We start from the raw sequence: 20917 nt of genomic DNA, 5'->3' as shown, positions 1-20917 counted from the left end.
ATATTTTGTTTAATTATTCTTTTTTGCTCTTCAGAGGGTCATATGTTTGCTAGACCGACAGATTTGCCTTTGTTTGCACTCCACGCAGCTGACACAGTAGCCTGTCAACATGGCCCGTGATTTAACTTCACTGTTTCACTAACCAGTTAAGTATCAGTTGTTCGTGAGACAATGAAGCAAAATAACAGACCACGATTTGAGATTTCATTGATGCAGTAACAATGCAGAGCGCCCTCAACGACAAATCTTTCATTCTGTGTACGTACGTGTTTGTAAGTTGTAATGTTTCATAATGAATACAAACACAGGGACAATGTCCTGAATGATTTTTTTTGTAAAAACCTTCATGAAATCTCATCACCAGATAATGTGCAACATTTGTACAACATAATTTGCTATGGTGAATTGTTCATTTATTGGTGAGGACCGACTGTAAAAATTATGTTCAATCTTATTTTTGTAGTGAAAAAAATGTTGTGTTTTATGATAAAAGTATGGATTTATGAATCATGAGTTATGATTAAATGATAAGTGATTATGAGAGTCCACATACTGTATACTTAAATACATGATTTATAAAATAAAAGAAAACCTTGAGTAATCAATGTGATCCAGGAATGTACATTGTATTATTAATTTCAGTACATCATTTGTAAAAGACATTTTACATGTTGAAATAAAAAATCTCGTAAGTTTTGACAAGTCTTGTAGTATTTGTTTTTTAAAAAAAAAAGAAAATGATGCAACTCCCAGCAACCCAAGAATGAAATGATCAGGGTTCTCCCCGTACTAGTTATCAGTACTGGTCGGTAACGACCCTCAAAAATGTAACCTCAACAATATGCTTCCAATCAGTCTCATTGTTAATGTGAATTATGTATACCCTCCACCAACATGATATGTAACTGGTGGAGAGTCTATGATTGAACACATTGTTATGTAACCCTCAACTGACATTTAGAAATTATTCCACGACTATTTTTTTTAAGCACAACTGGACTTTAGTAATTCATAGACCCTCCACTGGTGCATCGTCGCAAACCACGACCGTTTTACGGTACCGTTCTTAACGAGCCGGTCCCTATTTTTATTTCGAAATATAAATAGCTCTGGTTTGCGAGAATACCACTGGCGGAGTAGTCTAGTCCCTATACGGTATCGTTACGATTTACAGCCCCCGCTCACAGTTAGAGACCACGTTGGCATTCAGACTATACTGGTGAAGGGTCTATGCTTAGACTTCAGACTTAAAGGTGTCCCGGATCATAATTTTCAAACAGCAGGTACGTATAGCAAGCGTCTCTGGAGGGACTTTAACAACGGTTTTTATTTTACTTCGTATTTCTCACCACCATAGTGATGGCGGTGTTTGGTATTGTAATGTTTGATAGCAACTGTTGCTATCATTTATACATCAAGACTGTATTCCATTAGTACTTACACAACCACAGGTTATAAATACTATTTGTATCATGACAAATGTACGTGCATTAGAATTAATTTAAACCATGGAAAAGCTGATTGAGAATATCTCCTCGAGTGCTATACTACAATGGTATGTTCTATCACTCACAGATTGAGTACAAACACTACATGATATAAATAGTATCCAAGCTTTCAGACTTCGCTTGAATAAGCTTACCACTGCATAATGATTACAGCAACGATAGATCCATGCTTAGTCCATGGACGTCGATAACGGACTTGTGAAATTATTGCCATTATTGTAGTTTCCCTTGTCCGTTTCCGGTCCAATGCAGTTAATACTGTAAAACATTTGAATGGTCTGTCGACGTTGTCACTCTATTTGTGATATCGAAGGATTAAAAGTATATTCCCATTGCCTAGATGATCACGTCTTGGAAGTTAATTTCAACAGAGAAAAAAATATTACCCAGGCTTTGCATTTTCTGTTATTGAAGTGACCTATTTGACTGTTCGTTTTATTTGAAGACAAGAACATTTCGCTTTGTCGTAGTTTTTTTTTAAATGCAAGATAATAATGTGATTAAACATATACAATATACGACTGAACCATAGATAGATACATATAATGAAATCGAGTCGATTCCTACATCAGATTTTAATCAGATTATGTGCTACGATTTACACAACATGTATTCATTCAGACACAGGTGTGTACTCACCTTTCAATAGCAGACGAATGACCCAAACTCTCGTATTAATGGTTATCTTTTCTGTTCATTTCAGTTTTGGCGTTGTCTGCAGGGGTGGTTGACGGTCCAAATTATTCACTACCGCCTGCATGTCATACGCAAGTTTGGCACATGAATTATTAACATAACACATCTCCATTCATTCTAGTCACATCTGTTGACTATTTCCTACTCTGCCCCTTCTTCTCGCACTATGAACCATAGACAGTAGAGGGGGAGAACGAACTAATCCTTCCATGAGCAAACTCTGATGGCCATTAGTTACAATGAAATGACCGAAGTATCTGACTTTATATCCCCCCCCCATGTCCTAGATTATCTAGTAATTGTCAATATTTTTCACTCAAGACTTGAACAATGTGTGATGGTTGCTAAGACTTCATAATTTATACACTACAATTATTGTTCAATTGAAAGCTTCGTTTTCACTGCATTTGAAAATAAATTCTGTCAAATGTACAAAAAAATAAATTCTTATCCCTCCCTGATATTCACCTGCTACTGGTTCATCCCTTAATACATGTCTCTGCTTTACTCTTTACAAACGTTGCCGTGGAAACAAGTTTGGTATTGCGAGCGTATTTTGATTTAATAAGAGCGTTGATAAAACGCCTGTAACACCCCGATGACTCTGATCTGAGTTTGAACAGAATGGACTCCTCCAGAGTACAACTATACTATTAACTTAAAGGTGTCTCATTTTCTTTGATCGGTGAAAATAGACAATCTTAATATCGGTAACTGCACGTACGAGAAGCCATTAACTTGTATGATTAATTGAAAACCTAGCTTGAATTGCTGCCATCTATAAAACGTACATATTTTATTTTTATGTATTTTGCGTCTTTGATTTATCTAAACACCTCTCCGCATATTCCCTATATAGCATCATTTAAAAAATATCCCATTATAGTCCATTATGAATCTATGAATACTAAACACTCTGAAGGCAGGATGTAGAAAATAAAATAATCGACTGAGTGGAACATAATAAAGGACAGTTTTGTCGAGATTAATAAATTACTTGCCAGTAATGAGGTTGTTCAATATAATCGATCCAATATACCTGACGACGGTTTTATTTATTTCTCCCGGGATTCTTCCATTTCCTCAAAACAGTTTTCCAAACTCTCGCGCTATTTGGCAATATAGGATCCTATATAATTATTCGTATATATGCTGAGTGTCTGGTTTGATATTACAGCATTGTCAAAGACTATCTAAGTGTATGTCGCGGGGCGTGGAAGCATAGTTGGTGTATGTCAGCGCGAGTCTATAGATCCATGATGTCAGACACCGCAGATGTAAAGAATTGTACACGAGGATTGAAATAAAAAATGTACGAATTTGCCTGATATACTGCGTAGCATTTTAGAGCATACTAGTACATTATAGTTATGTGATATTTCGAGATTTTTTTTTTTTTTTTTTTTTGGGGGGGGGGGGGTTAGGGGGCATTTACTCGTATAAAATAAACGTTTGGTAACAGTTTTGGAATTCACACAGAGCCCCCAGATAAAAAGTAGTGTTACTATACCACAAGTGACTCCGTTCAATATCCCAACGTTAATTAGAATCAACTCAACTATGAAATTAGGAACCTAACATAACTACAGTATATTTGTATACAAGCGAAGATTCGTGTTAAAGTTTTAACATTTCAAATATTGCTATGCATTTGATTTTTCAATTACTTGAAACATGTGCAACAAAACAGGTAAACACACTCCATTGAACGCAACGCTATGCTCTGTGCGTAAGCATGCCTCATTGAAGCCATACAAAACACTTGACAACTGTTGCCTGGGTCTGCTCATTTGCATATCATAGGTGTATGGGGTTCACGCGACGGGTACACTACGACGATACGACACACACACGAGACTTAAAACGCTACTTCGAGTCTATATTCGACTATTCCCCGTATTTTTCAGTCGTTTCTGAATCAACAGGAATATCTGTAGACAAAAAGGGAACGGATATATGGCGAAGTGAGTGTTTGTCTCTTCACACGTCGTCCGATCAAGTTCACGGAGACACCGAAGAACGGAACAGTTACTAACGAGTGAAGTACAGCGTTGGAAGCCGCCATGGCTCCGGGTAGTGTGAGCTTGCCCGGTAGTGACTCTCGTAAGTTTTAAACACTGTATATTATGCGTTTACACTTTTTGTCCTTAATTTAACCGTAAAATGGTGACTTCACGCCTTTACTCTTTAAAATGTATGGCTCTGTTTTTAACAAAGAAAAGAACTGACATTGGTCATATCATGCATATCTTGTACTACAAAACAGTTGTTAGAATGCAATGGCAACGTATACAGACTGAGATAAGCTTGTATACCCATATGTGTTTTGACGCCTACAAGCATTTTCTTTAAGCACTTGTCGCTGAAATTCCATTCACATTGTTATTGTCGCTCTATGTGTGTGCAAAGTATTGTCTTACAAATGTCTATGCCCTGTATGGCGAGGCGAGTACAGTTTCTTGGTAACCTACGGGAGAGACCACTGCATTGAAAAGGGATAAAATGACTACAGGGTTAACATTTGACATAGCCCCACAGACAGTAAACATTAAATAATACATTTAGTAGCGTATTGTGTTTTGTAAAACTAGTGTACGTCAGAAAGGATAAAAAACATAACAGTATAGCAGAGTTACTATTGAAATGTATACATGGTTTGAATATACCACAACAAAAAAGGTAGAAATGCGATCCGTATAGATTTTCTTATCCTGTTTAGGGGCAATGTAAAGCGGATGCAAAGCCCACAATCTCATATCAAACCGTACTATCAACGAATTGTATACAACCAAGGGGACATCAACTGCAAATACTGAATAGCATAATTAATACATAAAACAGAAAACAGATGATGCTTATATGCTAGTATGTACACGTCCGTTCCATGTAAATTGTTTGTTTATCCAATTGCAACATTTAGTTGTTGGTGAGTGTTATGGTCCATTGCTAAATTATCGAGCGGAACGGTCGGTACAGGTGACGTCGACGTTCATAATGTTTCGCGCCAACTACCACACTGAAGAAATGAAAACTACGAGAAAACGATTTCCGCCATCTTGGACAGCAATAAATGTTCTCACTATAAATGACACCTGTTGTCATCGTTACCGATCACTAAGACATTATACAGAATTTAACAGTGTCGCTATCACCTGTGGAAGTTATATTTTGTGTACAACTGACGTGAGCTGTCAAGGTCAGTTTTTAACAATAAAATGTTGTAAGCGATCATTACTATATTTACGTGTGTAACCAATATACGCATATTTATTCCAATTACGTGGTGTTTAATCACGTTGAAATTGTACCATCGTGCGAACAATACATGACAACTGTCTATAACAATGCGGTGTTAACCATCTCTAAGTCGTTAAGGTAATCGCGCCGATATAACAATGACACTTATTCTGCGTTGACCGAAAACAAAATGTATTGATCGAACTTGGTGAGTTCACGTTGTCTAAGATACATGTAGAGGTATGAGTTATTCACGCCATGGCCAGGTGTGTATAATGTATTGCAAACAGCAAAAGATTTGACGCAATGTCTTAAATTTTGGTTTGTGTTATTTTAAAATTTCCCTGACTGTATGTCGTCACTCTGTTGGAAACGACCTGATCAACACAGATACATGTTCAGCGCCCCCCCCCCCCCCACCTGATGATAAATCACCTATGCAACCCTGACACTTCAAGGGTTGTTTACTACAAACTATGTAGACCATTAGCGTTTGATAAAGAGTCTGATAAACTGACCACTCTGTCGTTTCTGTTCTGTTCAATCTACAAACACCATTGAATTCAGATGTATAAAACTGTTGTTAACATTTGTAACGTGCGTGTTTCCAGTTTGACAAATCGATAACCACAACATTACCAATGCTGTATTTGACTTTTGGTTGACAGTATGTGTCGTCGTGATGCATTGACTACTGTTTCAAGTGTTTGGACATTGCACACTGACACTATCATTAGACATCAAATCCGTGACATTTGACCTTTAATTTTGATCTACTTCATCGTGTCACACCCATGACACTCGTCTGATTGTTGAAGATATTGATTTTATATCCTTCCTAATGTGTTTTTCTATCATTAAAAAATTATAGTATCAATTGTGATTCAAATTGTTAGACAAGTGTGTTGATTTTAGTAGTGCATTGTATAAATACCAAGTCTATAAACATAGATAATTTATGGACAAATAATGCCACAATATGCACTTGGAACGATCTTGATACTGGGCAAACACTTGTATCGATTGTTGTTGTCGTTTAATTCTAAGGTCCAGCCGAATCTCCATTTCACCTTTGACATACTATTCCGAGTATTATCAATCTCGAGTAAAACGAACACCAGAAACATATATATATATAATCGCCTTCCATTTTTTTGCTGCTTTTTTTGGAATAAATTATCTTGGCATTGTTTTCGGACGTTTTTATTATATATCTAAATGTATTTGATGTCGTTTAGTGTTATTTACGTCACGACTTATCTCCAGTTTGCTAACAAATGTTGTTACCTGTCAACGTACCCCATATTTTGCTAAGTTAAACCCTGGGATAACCGTAATAAGGTTGTAACTTGGCGCCGGGAGTCTCAAATTCGTAGACATAGTCAAAGTCACCACGCCGACAGCAGGTTCCCCTTCATTAGCAATAACAGCTAACAAAACTAGATATATTGAGTCGGCATAAATAATTAATTTATACAATTTACAAAATAAAACAACGCGTGATGATTATGATAAGAAAAACAGTGACAGACTTGAAACGGAGGAACTTTAGTTTAGTTTCCGAAGTTTACTTTTGTCAAAGTTTGTCAAAGTAAAACGCATCATGTGTGTGTTTTACTTGTTTGTTTGTTTGTTTGTTTGTTTGTTTGTCTGTCTGTCTGTTTGTTTGTTTGTTTGTCCGTCCGTCTGTTTGTTTGTTTGTTTGTTTGTTTGTTTGTTTGTTGTTGTTGTTGTTGTTGGTGGTGGTTTTTTGTGGGTTTTTTTTTTGGGGGGGGGAAACAAGGAGATGTCCGGAATGTCAATAATGTTCATTACTAAATCTGTGACTTCCTATACAGAGTCCACGTGTAAAATTTGGGCGGATGAAAAACTACATTTTAATGAGATTATCTTGAAACAAATTTAATCAAGGCGACCCCTTCAATTCGTAGAACGAATTAGTTACGCATTCGGGTACATACATTGTAACCGCACTATTCAGTAAATTGCTTTGCGGAAAATTAATTACTTTGGAGTGGACACACGGGACAACTTGACAATAAATAGTTCATTTGTGTCAGTGGTTAGGGTCAGTGACCCAGTATTAACAAGTATTCCATTCACATGATTACAATGGCATCGACCCCATTTAGTTACATCACATATATCACATATGTATGTATGTATGTATGTATGTATGTATGTATGTATGTATGTATGTATGTATGTATGTATGTATTTCATCCGTTTTCGTTTTCTTTTCTCCGAGTGATACCCACGTTTTACTCTGGTTTTATCTATTAGAAAAAAATTAAAACAATAAACTGTTTATAGCGACTCCATTTTGTTAGACTTATCTGAGTCACATAGTTGAGATATTAACTATGACTCAGACAAGTCTCTGAGCTTCCCCTACAAATTAATAAAGATATGATTTAGTTACGATAACGCAGCTGAAGTTCAGGCCTTTCACCCGTCAGGCTAAAAGTATATAAATGACCTCATACGTAATGTTAATTTTCACAATTTATTGATAGAAAACTTGATGATTTTACACGCAAATTTACGGCTGTAGTTATAAAATGTAAAAATAACTTAAAAAGTTTGATGAGTTCGTCTTCATGACCGAACAACAACATGAAACAAATAACTCCATTGCGCCTGCAGAATTAGTTCCAGAGTCACTCCCGCCCTGCAGTATCGGCTAGGCTATGCATTATTCGATGCACGTAGAGTAACATACACATAATGTATAGGAAGAGCCTGAGGACTATCTCCAATTTCATTTGTTTTCACAATTTTAACAGCTATCGAACCACGTATTTAAAAAAATCACTCGATTTATTCTACTAACTCCTTTCGGCAATCTATTCAGAGTCACGTTTCCTTCTTTATTATATAAACCCGTTTCTATAGTAACATATAACTTTTTTTTTTCAGTGACTCCGGAGAAATGTAAAGAACTAATAAAACACTATCGGGTTGCGTTGATTCACAACATGGGACCTCGATCGACACTCTATTATCTGTTTCAAGAAAGAGTCTTTTCAAAAGAAACCATTGAAGATATCAGGAAGAAGGGTAAAGGTGACCAGGTGGAAACAAACAGCGAAATATTAGAACAGCTCATGCTAAAAGGTGTACGGGAATTCCTAGTTCTCATTCAAATATTACGTAAACTCCAAATCAATCTGTTGGCCGACATCTTAGAGGATCAAAGACAATCAGGTAAGATATCCAGTATTTGCTTTTATCACAGCGGGGATACATCTCTATAAACTTCATCCTTCTTTCTGTACTTACTATGAAGTACATGTATATGGATTTTAAGAGATTCTTTCAATAATTACAATGAGTAACACTGAAGTAAAGTACTTTCTCTATGTGCTACACTCGTTTGTAGCATTCATATTACAACGAGTAACACTGAAGTAAAGCACTTTCTCTATGTGCTACACTCGTTTGTAGCATTCATATTACAACGAGTAACACTGAAGTAAAGCACTTTCTCTATGTGCTACACTCGTTTGTAGCATTCATATTACAACGAGTAACACTGAAGTAAAGCACTTTCTCTATGTGCTACACTCGTTTGTAGCATTCATATTACAATGAGTAACACTGAAGTAAAGCACTTTCTCTATGTGCTACACTCGTTTGTAGCATTCATATTACGAGTGACACTGAAGTAAAGTACTTTCTCTATGTGCTACACTCGTTTGTAGCATTCATATTACAACGGGTAACACTGAAGTAAAGCATTTTCTCTGTGCTACACTTGTTTATAACATTCATATTACCATGTGCAAAGATATTGCAGTAAGAATCTTTTGCTTTTCGAGATGGTGTACCGTCATATGCACATCCCTGCAATATCATATTCAGATCCACCGTAGGCGGCCCATATTTCGAATAAATGTTACATCCTCGATATCACACTTTTATAGGTACATATAGATATGCTTTCTGGATCCTATCAAAGTTGACCAAATGGTGTCAGTCGCCGTATAATTTTGAACGAAAATCGAATATTTGTATAATAACCAAGGAACTATAATTCAGTACGTGTGTTATTAAAGATACTCTTTCTGGTTTCATATTCGATTTGATTTTGACACCAACCTTCAAGGTCAAATGCTAAAACCAAACTATCCCATTCCATACGTAACACAGACATTTTATACGTTTCATACTTAAATATAAATGTGTTGCTGAAATAGTTTTTAAAAATTTGTTCAAAATTGTTTTCGATGGCTATGATCAGCAAAGTGAAAAACAAATGCGAACAGTGAAATGTCGAATATCCTGAACTTAAACATGTGGGTTAAATGAAATTACCTTAGTAAGTAATGTAGAGGTGCTCTAGGCCCACTTTACTACATAAAAAATCGTAACGGTTAATGTTTTTTATTTGTCTTTGCTAGCAATACTCCATTTAACAGAGCCAACCAGTAGAAAGCTAGGTTACCACTGGAAAAGAATAGCTGATGAATTAGGCATGAAAACTTTGATTCCAATGATTCAAGACAGATATCCAGATAAACTTAGAGAACAAGCACTATATATGCTACTACTATGGGAAGAACGAGATGGTATAGGTGCCAATGGAAGACGTCTGACTGAATTACTGGAAACGTGCAATATGAGGGGGGCTGCAGGTAAGCAAATCGTCTTTACCTCAAATCTGTTTTCAGAACCGTAACGTGTAGTAGGGAAGGGGGGGGGGGGCTACAGGTAAGCAAATCACATATACTTCAAATATGTTATTGCTAGAAGAGGGGGAGGCTGCAGGTAACTAATTCATCTTTACCTCAAATCCAAGTCTGTACAGTGCAAAAAGTTAAAAAAGAAAAAAAGGGGGGTTGTTGTTATTGTACGTACAACAATGACTTGGTCTATGTTATTTCAAATTGATTTTCCAAATTTGAAGCCATGATAAACTTGCTTAATAAATAAAAAATAAAACAATAAAAACCTAATACTCATCCATATGGATTTTTATTGTGTGTGTTATCTTATTAGTGCGTGTAGTGGTGACTACAGGTGACTGTGATGAGCAAGCCAGGCTTTCACATCTTTCACTTCAAACCACTAAGTCTAGATGTTTCCATCACTCCCATACAGTCCTCTATATAATTAATTTTATAATGATATGTAATAGGCACATACGTTTTGCTGTCATTGAAATAGTCTCAATATATTTAATTTGATCAGTCATTATTGATTTGCTGCTTTGTGCATTGATATTAAGAAATTATCAATAAGACATACAAATTAGACTAATGGCCTTGTAACTCACAAACGTTTAAATTATCAATAATATTTCACTCTTAATAAATTTATTTTTTTATGTCAAGATATTAATTAAAAATGGTATTTTTAAAAGTATCTTAGTATTTCAAGTAATTTGTTCTTGTAACCGACACACTTTTTGTATTACCAAATTCATTATTATTTTTTATGTGTCATGATATTGATTGGTGGTCTTGTGGACCTATTTCAAGCATAGACCTTACATGAAGGGTTTGTGTTGCAAGTGACTTGGTTTAATATTTAATTTAATATTTAATTTATTATGTTAATTTCAGAAAATGTTGAAGTCATCATGGGTGGCAAGAAGAAGAAAAAGAAAAAGAAGGGGAAGAAAGGTAAATAGGATTAGTGATTTTGAAAGTACAGCAATGGCAAGCTAGGTGTGGTGTTTGCTCAGTACCCATAGGTTTACAGTAATGGCAAGCTAGGTGTGGTGTTTGCTCAGTACGCGTAGGTTTACAGCAATGGCAAGCTAGGTATGGTGTTTGCACAGTACGCGTAGGTTTACAGTAATGGCAAGCTAAGTATGGTGTTTGCTCAGTACATGTAGGTTTACAGCAATGGCAAGCTAGGTGTGGTGTTTGCACAGTACGCGTAGGTTTACAGCAATGGCAAGCTAGGTGTGGTGTTTGCACAGTACCCATAGGTTTACAGCAATGGCAAGCTAGGTGTGGTGTTTGCACAGTACCCATAGGTTTACAGCAATGGCAAGCTAAGTGTGGTGTTTGGTCAGTGCAAGTAGGTTTACAGCAATGGCAAGCTAGGTGTGGTGTTTGCTCAGTACCCATAGGTTTACAGTAATGGCAAGCTAGGTGTGGTGTTTGCTCAGTACACATAGGTTTACAGCAATGGCAAGCTAGGTGTGGTGTTTGCACAGTACCCATAGGTTTACAGTAATGGCAAGCTAGGTGTGGTGTTTGCACAGTACGCGTAGGTTTACAGTAATGGCAAGCTAGGTGTGGTGTTTGCACAGTACCCATAGGTTTACAGTAATGGCAAGCTAAGTGTGGTGTTTGCACAGTACGCGTAGGTTTACAGTAATGGCAAGCTAGGTGTGGTGTTTGCACAGTACATGTAGGTTTACAGTAATGGCAAGCTAGGTGTGGTGTTTGCACAGTACCCATAGGTTTACAGCAATGGCAAGCTAGGTGTGGTGTTTGCACAGTACCCATAGGTTTACAGCAATGGCAAGCTAGGTGTGGTGTTTGCACAGCACGCATAGGTTTACAGCAATGGCAAGCTAGGTGTGGTGTTTGCACAGTACCCATAGGTTTACAGTAATGGCAAGCTAGGTGTGGTGTTTGCACAGTACCCATAGGTTTACAGTAATGGCAAGCTAGGTGTGGTGTTTGCACAGTACGCGTAGGTTTACAGTAATGGCAAGCTAGGTGTGGTGTTTGCACAGTACTCATAGGTTTACAGCAATGGCAAGCTAGGTGTGGTGTTTGCACAGTACCCATAGGTTTACAGTAATGGCAAGCTAGGTGTGGTGTTTGCACAGTACGCGTAGGTTTACAGTAATGGCAAGCTAGGTGTGGTGTTTGCACAGTACCCATAGGTTTACAGTAATGGCAAGCTAGGTATGGTGTTTGCACAGTACGCGTAGGTTTACAGTAATGGCAAGCTAGGTGTGGTGTTTGCACAGTACGCGTAGGTTTACAGTAATGGCAAGCTAGGTGTGGTGTTTGCACAGTACCCATAGGTTTACAGCAATGGCAAGCTAGGTGTGGTGTTTGCTCAGTACATGTAGGTTTACAGTAATGGCAAGCTAGGTGTGGTGTTTGCACAGTACCCATAGGTTTACAGCAATGGCAAGCTAAGTGTGCCATTTACTCTGTACATATAGGTTTGCAGCAATGGCAAGCTAGGTGTGTCATTCATTCTGTAGGAACTTTCTGTCTTAATAAACAAAGCAACAAAAGTTGTCTCAATGATCATTGTTGGAAAGCATCCTAATGAGTTTATTATGTCTTTGATGTTGACCACACTGCATGACATCAGGGGATAACATTCATTGACTTTGACCTCCGACCTGTGTCTACTGTGACTAATTGATGAAATCTCAGAGTTTGATGTTTTCTCATAATGAAGGTCAGTGATATCCTAAAGTTCAAGTATACATGGAAAATACAGATTTTTGATATTCCATTGTGTATAGTGAGATGTTTTATCTGTTTAATATGCAATTAATTTATTTTTTCATTCTTGTTGCAGGTAAAAAATCAGGGAAGAAGAAAGCTAAATCAGCCAAATTGTAGACAATTTATTGCTTGTCATGACAATTATAGACATATAACACAGACAATTGTACATATAACACAGATAATGATACATATCACACAGATAATTACACATATCACATGACAAATGATACATATCACATGACAAGTGATACATATCACGTGGCAAATAATATATATCAGCCAATGATACATATCACATTACAAATTATATATATCATGTGGTGATGATAAATATCACACAACCAGTGATACATATCACATGACAAATGATACATATCACATGACAAATGATATATATCAGCCAATGATACACATCACATTACAAATTATATATATCACATGGTAATGATACATATCACACAACCAGTGATACATATCACATGACAAATGATATATATCACATGACAAATTATATATATTATGTGACAAATGATATATATCACACAGCCAATGATAAACATTTCACAGCCAACTTATAGACAGTGGAGAGTGTCTATGGCCAAAGATACACATCACTTGCCAAGTATACATATTACATCGTTAATTGTACACATGACACAGCCAATAATACATATCACACACACACACCACATTACACATAGTACAGATAATTATATATATCATGACAAATAATACATATCACATGGCCAATGATACATATCACATCATCAAATACACATATCACACAGTCAATCATACATATCACACACACACACACACACACACACGATACATATCACATTATCAAATACACATATCACACAGTCAATCATACATATCACACACACATGATACATATCACAGTCAATCATCAATATCACGTGATTGATTATACATATCAAACAACGAAGAATACATATCACATAGCCAATTATATTTATCAATTCCTTTATCTTTTTAAAGTTATAGTGATTTGAAGTAAACGATTTGATCATAAAAAAATTCTATAATCAGTGATAAAATGAATTATTAAATATTTTGATATTGTATCACATCAGCTATATGATTTCAACTGTCCGATACAAAATAAAATTTAAGTATAACAAAATTTTATTATCAAATTCTGAGAGTATAAGATAACTATCATTTTGCTTATACAGACTGTAATCATTATTATGGGCATGTTTGTATTTATGAACTAAGAAACGTCTGACAGAATTTCCTGCACAAAAACCCACAATTTTTTAATTGTATGTATTTGACTTGTACACATTTTGCCATCACTGACGACAATCATGTAAACTATGTATATATATATATACATTATATCATTGCTCCATCCATACAAAAATAATATTTACATGCCTTTTTATATATATTGTCATTTTTTTTTAACCTTGATGCATATTATTGTACTGTGACTATAAAAAAGACATTTTATCTTCCACAGTTATTATTACTTCATTTTTTTCTGAATTATCAGCAATACACTTTGTACAATGTATTTCTGTAAAATGAGTTAGCTCAGAAGGTAGTGCCTAAGGGCAAGTCCGTCCAGCCAACATGTAGTAGTACTGGTATAGGCTTAGATACAAGATGGCAGCCATCAAGATTCTGTTAGTGTACGACAAGATGGATGTTTGCGTAATGAGACTATGTTTACTGTGTTCATGTAGCTACATGGATATCTCAAATGTAGACCTTGTAACCATGTTCATGTTGCTAGAAAAATGTTTGAATGAAAAAACAATCATGAATAAAGAACAATTCACAACTTAACTACAGACTGGTTTGTTTGAATGTGGAATGGTGATTAATGTCTACATAAAGGCCCATGATTCAATCCCAGGTTCTTGCATTAATGCTATCATGTCAGTGGAGCCATAAAGATTGCCTTTCTTAATGGGCTATTTTTTCAATACTAGAGACTGCCAGATGAATGTTTTTTCAGCTAAATTTTAGCCCAAATTGGAACTGTAGATTACACATACTACAGGTATGTAGACTATAGGGCTATGCTGGAAAATCTAGTTATCAAATTAGTGCTTCTGGAATTTATTACTTTTGGCTGAAAATAGTAAACAAATTACTAGGCTGTATGCTTTAAGTAATACTTTTGGACTAAAGAGTCAGATACAGTGCACAACTGAACACTAGCTCTATACTGAAAGAATGGCCTGTTTACGGCACTGATGTGTTTACTCCAAATGCTCTCCTATTCCTCAGCTGGTCTTTCTTCCCACATCAAGTGTAGATTATGGTTAAAGAGAAACAGAACTGAGGACTGGAAAAGGCCAATTTAAATTAAACTGTATATATAATCCGTCTAGACTAGGGCTAGATTTAAACAACCAATTACAGGTATTTTATTTTCAAATAACCCTTGCTTGTAGATTCTGAGGTTGGCTGTACATTTTTTAAAAAAATTCAATACGTAACCAAATACAGTGTGCACCACTACAAGTCATTATTCAGGAATGAATAGTTGGCAACAGCTGTGGTGAAGAAGAGTTATTTGAATTGAATTCTAGGCAAGGTCATTTTTATAAACTGAAGTCAATATTTGAGAATAAACCTTTGTGTCAGTATGCTACAAGCATTGTTTTGGTGTTGTTACACACTGTTGGAATTGGGTAAAGAAACAAAAAACCACACACTAAATTGTCAGATATTGTGATATGCATATAGCAATAGAATTAAAAGTTTATTTCCATATCTGTAAGTCATTACCTTACAATTCCATTTTCAAGTTCATTATCAGATAAAATAATCCATGATATTGAATAGATATTCTGCCTGCAAAAAATTGCAGATTTACAAATTCTTCAATTGAAATTTATCCATACTTTAGTTTTGAATATGACAAATAATATATGGCAGTGACAGTGACTGTATTATTGATATTTAGTCTTTGTGTTGTCCAAGATTTAGAAAAAAAATGCCATTCGATAATCTTTACTGGTATGCAGTGTTTGCATGAAATCTGTCACCTTTGTGCAATGTTTGAATCAAATCAGCCATCTTTGATTGATATTTGCATGAAACAGACACCTTTGTGCATACTTTGCATGATCGGTTGGGATATACCTAAAAAATGTGCACTTATGGAGAGACAGAACCATTATAGCAGTCTTCACCACATAATGCGTCTTATGGGTACAAAAATTAATGATTTATAAAGTTAATTAGTTTATGTAATTTGAAGAAATGTATAATTATTAAATCCACCATTAAATTGAAATACAGCTGTCGATTCTCATGATAATGTATCTAAGACTTGCTAGTCAGTTTATATTTAATGAAAATGTTGATTCTTTGCACAAGAATTTGATCGATCTCTAAGTTCGGAAGTGTTAACGAGGAGAGGGCTTTCTTCAATCTATTCCAAATCTAGTGTTTGACCTTTGTGTGTTGTCTTCACATATCATAAATATATCATAGTGGTCACAAAGGACAAACACGTGACATACAACAAATAAAATATGTCAGGCACTCTCCTAGTTAAGATTTTAATTTAAATTAAATGGCAATTTTAAATGAGAAATTCATTTGCTGATTTGCAATTATTCTTGTAAAATCCATTTCATTTCATTTTTCATCAGACTATGAATAAAAGTAGTGACAGTTAAAAATAATAAAACATTAATAATTCATATAGAAATAAAAGATCAGTATATTATTTTTTGTATTGATAGCCTTAATTGAAAGATTCACCGTTGAGGGCGCTCTTGTATGTTATTACTAAAAATGTGCACTCAACGACTAATCTTTCAGTCTACCCCAAGCCATGCTACTGTCAGCAAGGCAATTTGACAGAATTGCACTATCTTGTTTCTAGTTTATTGAATTGTTGAGATGTATATGTTGATGGTATTTTTTAGTGTCACAGTATGTTTTTTTATTCATTGCTTATAATTAGGAAGATGTTATCTGATGTCTATAAATGTGGGTTTACAAAAACCATTGTGACTATCTTGTTTCTAGTTTATTGAATTGTTGAGATCATCATGTTGATGGTATTTTTTAAGTGTCACATTATTTTTTATACATTGCTTATAATTAGGAAGCTGTTATCTGATGGCCAGTGTGGGGGTTTACAAGAACCATTTTGACGATGAATGTTTGACATATCTTACTTGACATTCTGATCATGAACTATAAAACTAAAGCAAATCCCAAATTATTGTTAACATCTCATCATCAGCATTGCCAGAGGTGTACTACAAATACAATGGGCTGCCTTGCACCATACATTTGTGAATTTGAGGGATACAGTTGAACCTTTCAAGGTTAAAACCCTTACTTAAACTCAACAGCCCTCTGTGATAGAAGGACTGTGCTTGACTCTTAACTGTATCATGATGTTGATTGCTGCCTATGAAAACATTGTGTTCCATATTTGGACTTCAGGCACCAGGTGAAATATAGCAACTATTACTTTGTTAGGTATGTGTCCTTCCTCATAGCATTGCACAGGTACATGTATGCGATATGGAAAACATTACTGCATGACTGTGGTATGAATATGTCCTTTTCCACAGCATTGCACAGGCATCCAACGCCAATGAAGGTTATCACATTCTCTCCATCAACTACAGCTTGCATCCAATAACTTCATTCACAACAGGTACAAACTACAGTACATTAAATTCAATTGTCCATGGGAGCTAAAAATTCATCAGGTTTAAGAAATCCTCTTCTCTTTTTCTTCTTAGTTTTCACTTCTTCATCTGTTTGGGAATGTCGCTTCTTCTTGGAAAATTTTTTCCCTATTGTTCCTACGAGTGTATCATACCTGAATTAAGAACAAAAAAGAACAATTTTTTCTTCTTCTAAATATCAAGAAGCCATAACAAATAACTTTAGAAGTTACATCTTACTTGTAATATACATCGTTAGCTTTGAACGGTTTATTCTAAATTAATACACAAACATCACACCTAACTATTTTGAAAATTCTACTTGCATCCTTTTACTGGTTTACCCTATTTCCCCACAAAATTTCATTTCTTTTTTTGTCTCTGTTATTATAATAAACCCTTAAAGTTCACAAAACACTGTTTGGGTAATGGACACATTTCACTTGGTATTCTACTTTTGTACACAACTGTTTTCATCAGAAATCGACACTACCACACTCACCTTTCTACCATTTCTTCATCAGAAACTGCTATTTGTTTTTCTCTTTCTTCTGCTTGCGCTAATTCTTGCTCCGTTTCAAAACTTTGCATTAATTTCTGTAACAGATTTCAAAACAGAAGAAAAATGCTGCAAATATGAAATCTGGTAGCACTGAACTAATATTGAGAATCAAGATGTGAGGTGACAAGACAGGGATGCTAGGTTTTTGCTTACTAAGAAAGACACAAACTAACATTTTTGTTGTTCAATATGATAGATTATACAACAGGGTGGCAAGTTGAGGAAAACTAGTTATCAGAAATGGAACCCTCCCAAGAGTATAATTATACCAATGTCCATTCAGTGGTGTATATCAAAATCATGCCACAACCATAGTTTTAGTTTGTGCCACAACCTTGATCGCCACCATTTTATTTCCCTATGTAGTTGAGTGCATGAATCTCTGCATGTACAGAATACACTGTCTATAGTTTTATCAAATTCAATATTGTCTCAACTATTTGAGTAGACATACTAAAATATGGTTGACTGTGTGTAAGCCATACTCTTATTAAGACTATGAGCTGCAGCACTTGTTTGTGATGTTTCATCAGTTCTAGCAATAGGAATCATCTTCATCAAATTGTTTGTCCAGCAACAGTGACAATGACAGTTGATAAACTTGATGGTGGTCATAGCTGACTATAATAACTTACCTCTATGTGAGGATTAAATCCTTTAAATGAAAGTCTTCCAAACTTTAGATCTTCACACACAACATAACTTGGTTCCATTACAAAAAGATTTCTGCAATGAATTCAACAACAATTACTGAGAATAGGTATGAACATTTTATTGTAAATTAGTTGGTAGATCAGCTGTACAACTGTGATCAAGTTATGGTAGACACACACACACACATACATACACACACATACACATAATCAAGCTAGGGAGACCATGTTATGGTAGACACACATATAACATACATGTATATTATAACACTATCAAGCAAGATACTAAAGAGTCGTTACACAGAATTTCACGTTAGTATCTTGCTTGTGTTATTGATACCACTCTACATATATATGTATTGAGCACTGTTTACTCTACATAGACATTTTACAAATACTGAGTTCATATACATATTTATATGTCTATCATAACTTGGTATAAAGATACTAAATTTGTATCCTTGACTTAGAGTGGTTCACTAGTCTGTCATTCTCAGGTCTTCAAAATATTGATTCAGCTGACAGCACGACTTGTCCCTTGACAAAAAACTTATACTTACTGTTTAGCATGTACTTCAGGTAAATCTAAAACCCAGTGAGTGTCATCAACTTTTCTCCTGTGGTGGTCTTCATCTTCATGTTCAATGTTTTTGTGGTCTTGATTTCTTTGCATAAACTTGAGAAAAAAAGACAATTTTGTGTTAAAAATTCCTATGCTGTACATTAGTATTGTGTACTTTTAGAACATAACTAATACCCCATTTGTCCATTGAGGAACAAGAATGTCCTTCTATCTCCGTCATGTTGAATGTTTTTGACTTCGTTGCATAGGTTTGAAAAACAACAACAACAACAACAACAACAACAACAACAACAACAACAACAACAACAACCACAGCAACAACAAAAATGACAACATAAAATTAGTAAAAGGAAGCAAGGATGTCCTTCTCTCTCCTCCATGATTTGCTTACACATATTAAAGTTTAAAAAAAATCCCTGATCAACAATATTACATGAGTATGAAATTGTAAAACTGGGTCAAAGAAAACCAAACAGAATGACAACAATGTACTGGTGAATACTTCTTACAAAGTGGAGTTTCCATTTCCATCAGAAGCGTGTGTCACTATCCAAGCTTTCTTGACTGTATGTGTGGTAACACCCACTGTCTGGAAAGTATGTTTGACCATGGTTAGACAGCGTATGGCTGCAGACGGAAATGTTTTGCAACTCTGGATCACTGTCCCCCGTGAATGTGTGATACACAGTGTGCACAGGGGGAAGCGTCCGGATAGTACATCATGCGTTGTGACGATTCCGATCCGACCTGTCTAAAGTCAAAAAGCTATATTCAAAGAGTTTTTACCTTCATTTCCCGCAAATGCTTTGAAAGTTTTGCTTTACCACCTTCAGCCCCATGCTTGCCAGCATTAGCCGCCATCTTTTAATACCGGCGTGAGGGCAACGTGTTTTCAGATGTGGAATCACTTTCTGATTCGTAATGTTACACACGATTCTAATTCGACTCGGACACTCGCCTTGATGTATGTGCCGAGAGATCTTTTTCAATCAGAGTCTCGAAGAGAGATGTTTGGGTTAATGATTTACAGGAAATTAAGACTACGTATACTCAAAATACATTTAGGCATCATATCAGCATTTACATTTAAAAAAATATATTTCATCACAAATCGACATCAAATTTTCATTTACAATATTAAAGATTATTTTTTCTTGTACACTCTCTTATGCTGACAAACTTCCTATTGGTGGTTTGAAGATTCTGAAACGTTAAACGGATGGCAAGATATACAACTATCATCGAAGACGACGTTCTTCATGTTCTATTAGCCTTTATAGTTGAAGTCTACCTGTGCTTCACAGTTATAGAAATTAGAATGATCAAAATTAGTTTGATAAGTTATGGATGAGAGCAGACGGTGTCACATATGCATATATGAAAGCGGACTAAAATAAACCTATGTCATTAAAAGTAATTTAAAATTCTGTCTAAAACTCAAGTCATCAAAATTAAACGATGGGCAGAAACTTTGAAGCTTGTATCATGAAGTTGAAATATCTGGACATGGGGTTCGGTCATGTTTTTAATAGAAAAATGAAATAGAGGAAGGGTAACTTCTTT

The 20917-nt window shown here is 35.4% G+C and overlaps 2 protein-coding genes across 2 annotated transcripts; one reads left to right on the top strand and one right to left on the bottom strand.

Moving 5' to 3' along the window:
* Positions 1 to 4034: 4034 nt before the first annotated feature.
* LOC144437713 (uncharacterized) lies at positions 4035 to 14637 on the top strand. Its single transcript, XM_078126719.1, has 5 exons — positions 4035 to 4307; positions 8361 to 8648; positions 9845 to 10078; positions 11009 to 11068; positions 12948 to 14637. The coding sequence occupies exons 1-5, from the start codon at positions 4268 to 4270 to the stop codon at positions 12989 to 12991; spliced, it is 666 nt and encodes a 221-aa protein (XP_077982845.1). The 5' UTR covers positions 4035 to 4267; the 3' UTR covers positions 12992 to 14637.
* A 1782-nt stretch (positions 14638 to 16419) lies between these two features.
* Positions 16420 to 20206, bottom strand: LOC144437863 (M-phase phosphoprotein 6-like). Its single transcript, XM_078126894.1, has 5 exons — positions 20141 to 20206; positions 19332 to 19447; positions 18754 to 18844; positions 18059 to 18153; positions 16420 to 17711 (listed from the first exon to the last, which is right to left on the bottom strand). Exons 1-5 carry the CDS (start codon positions 20144 to 20146, stop codon positions 17567 to 17569), a joined length of 453 nt encoding a protein of 150 aa, XP_077983020.1. The 5' UTR covers positions 20147 to 20206; the 3' UTR covers positions 16420 to 17566.
* Between the last annotated feature and the right edge of the window lie 711 nt (positions 20207 to 20917).

Source organism: Glandiceps talaboti, chromosome 7, assembly GCF_964340395.1.
Source record: "Glandiceps talaboti chromosome 7, keGlaTala1.1, whole genome shotgun sequence".
In the NCBI taxonomy this organism is placed as follows: Eukaryota; Metazoa; Hemichordata; class Enteropneusta; family Spengelidae; genus Glandiceps; species Glandiceps talaboti.
This window is presented reverse-complemented; position numbering and strand designations above follow the sequence as displayed.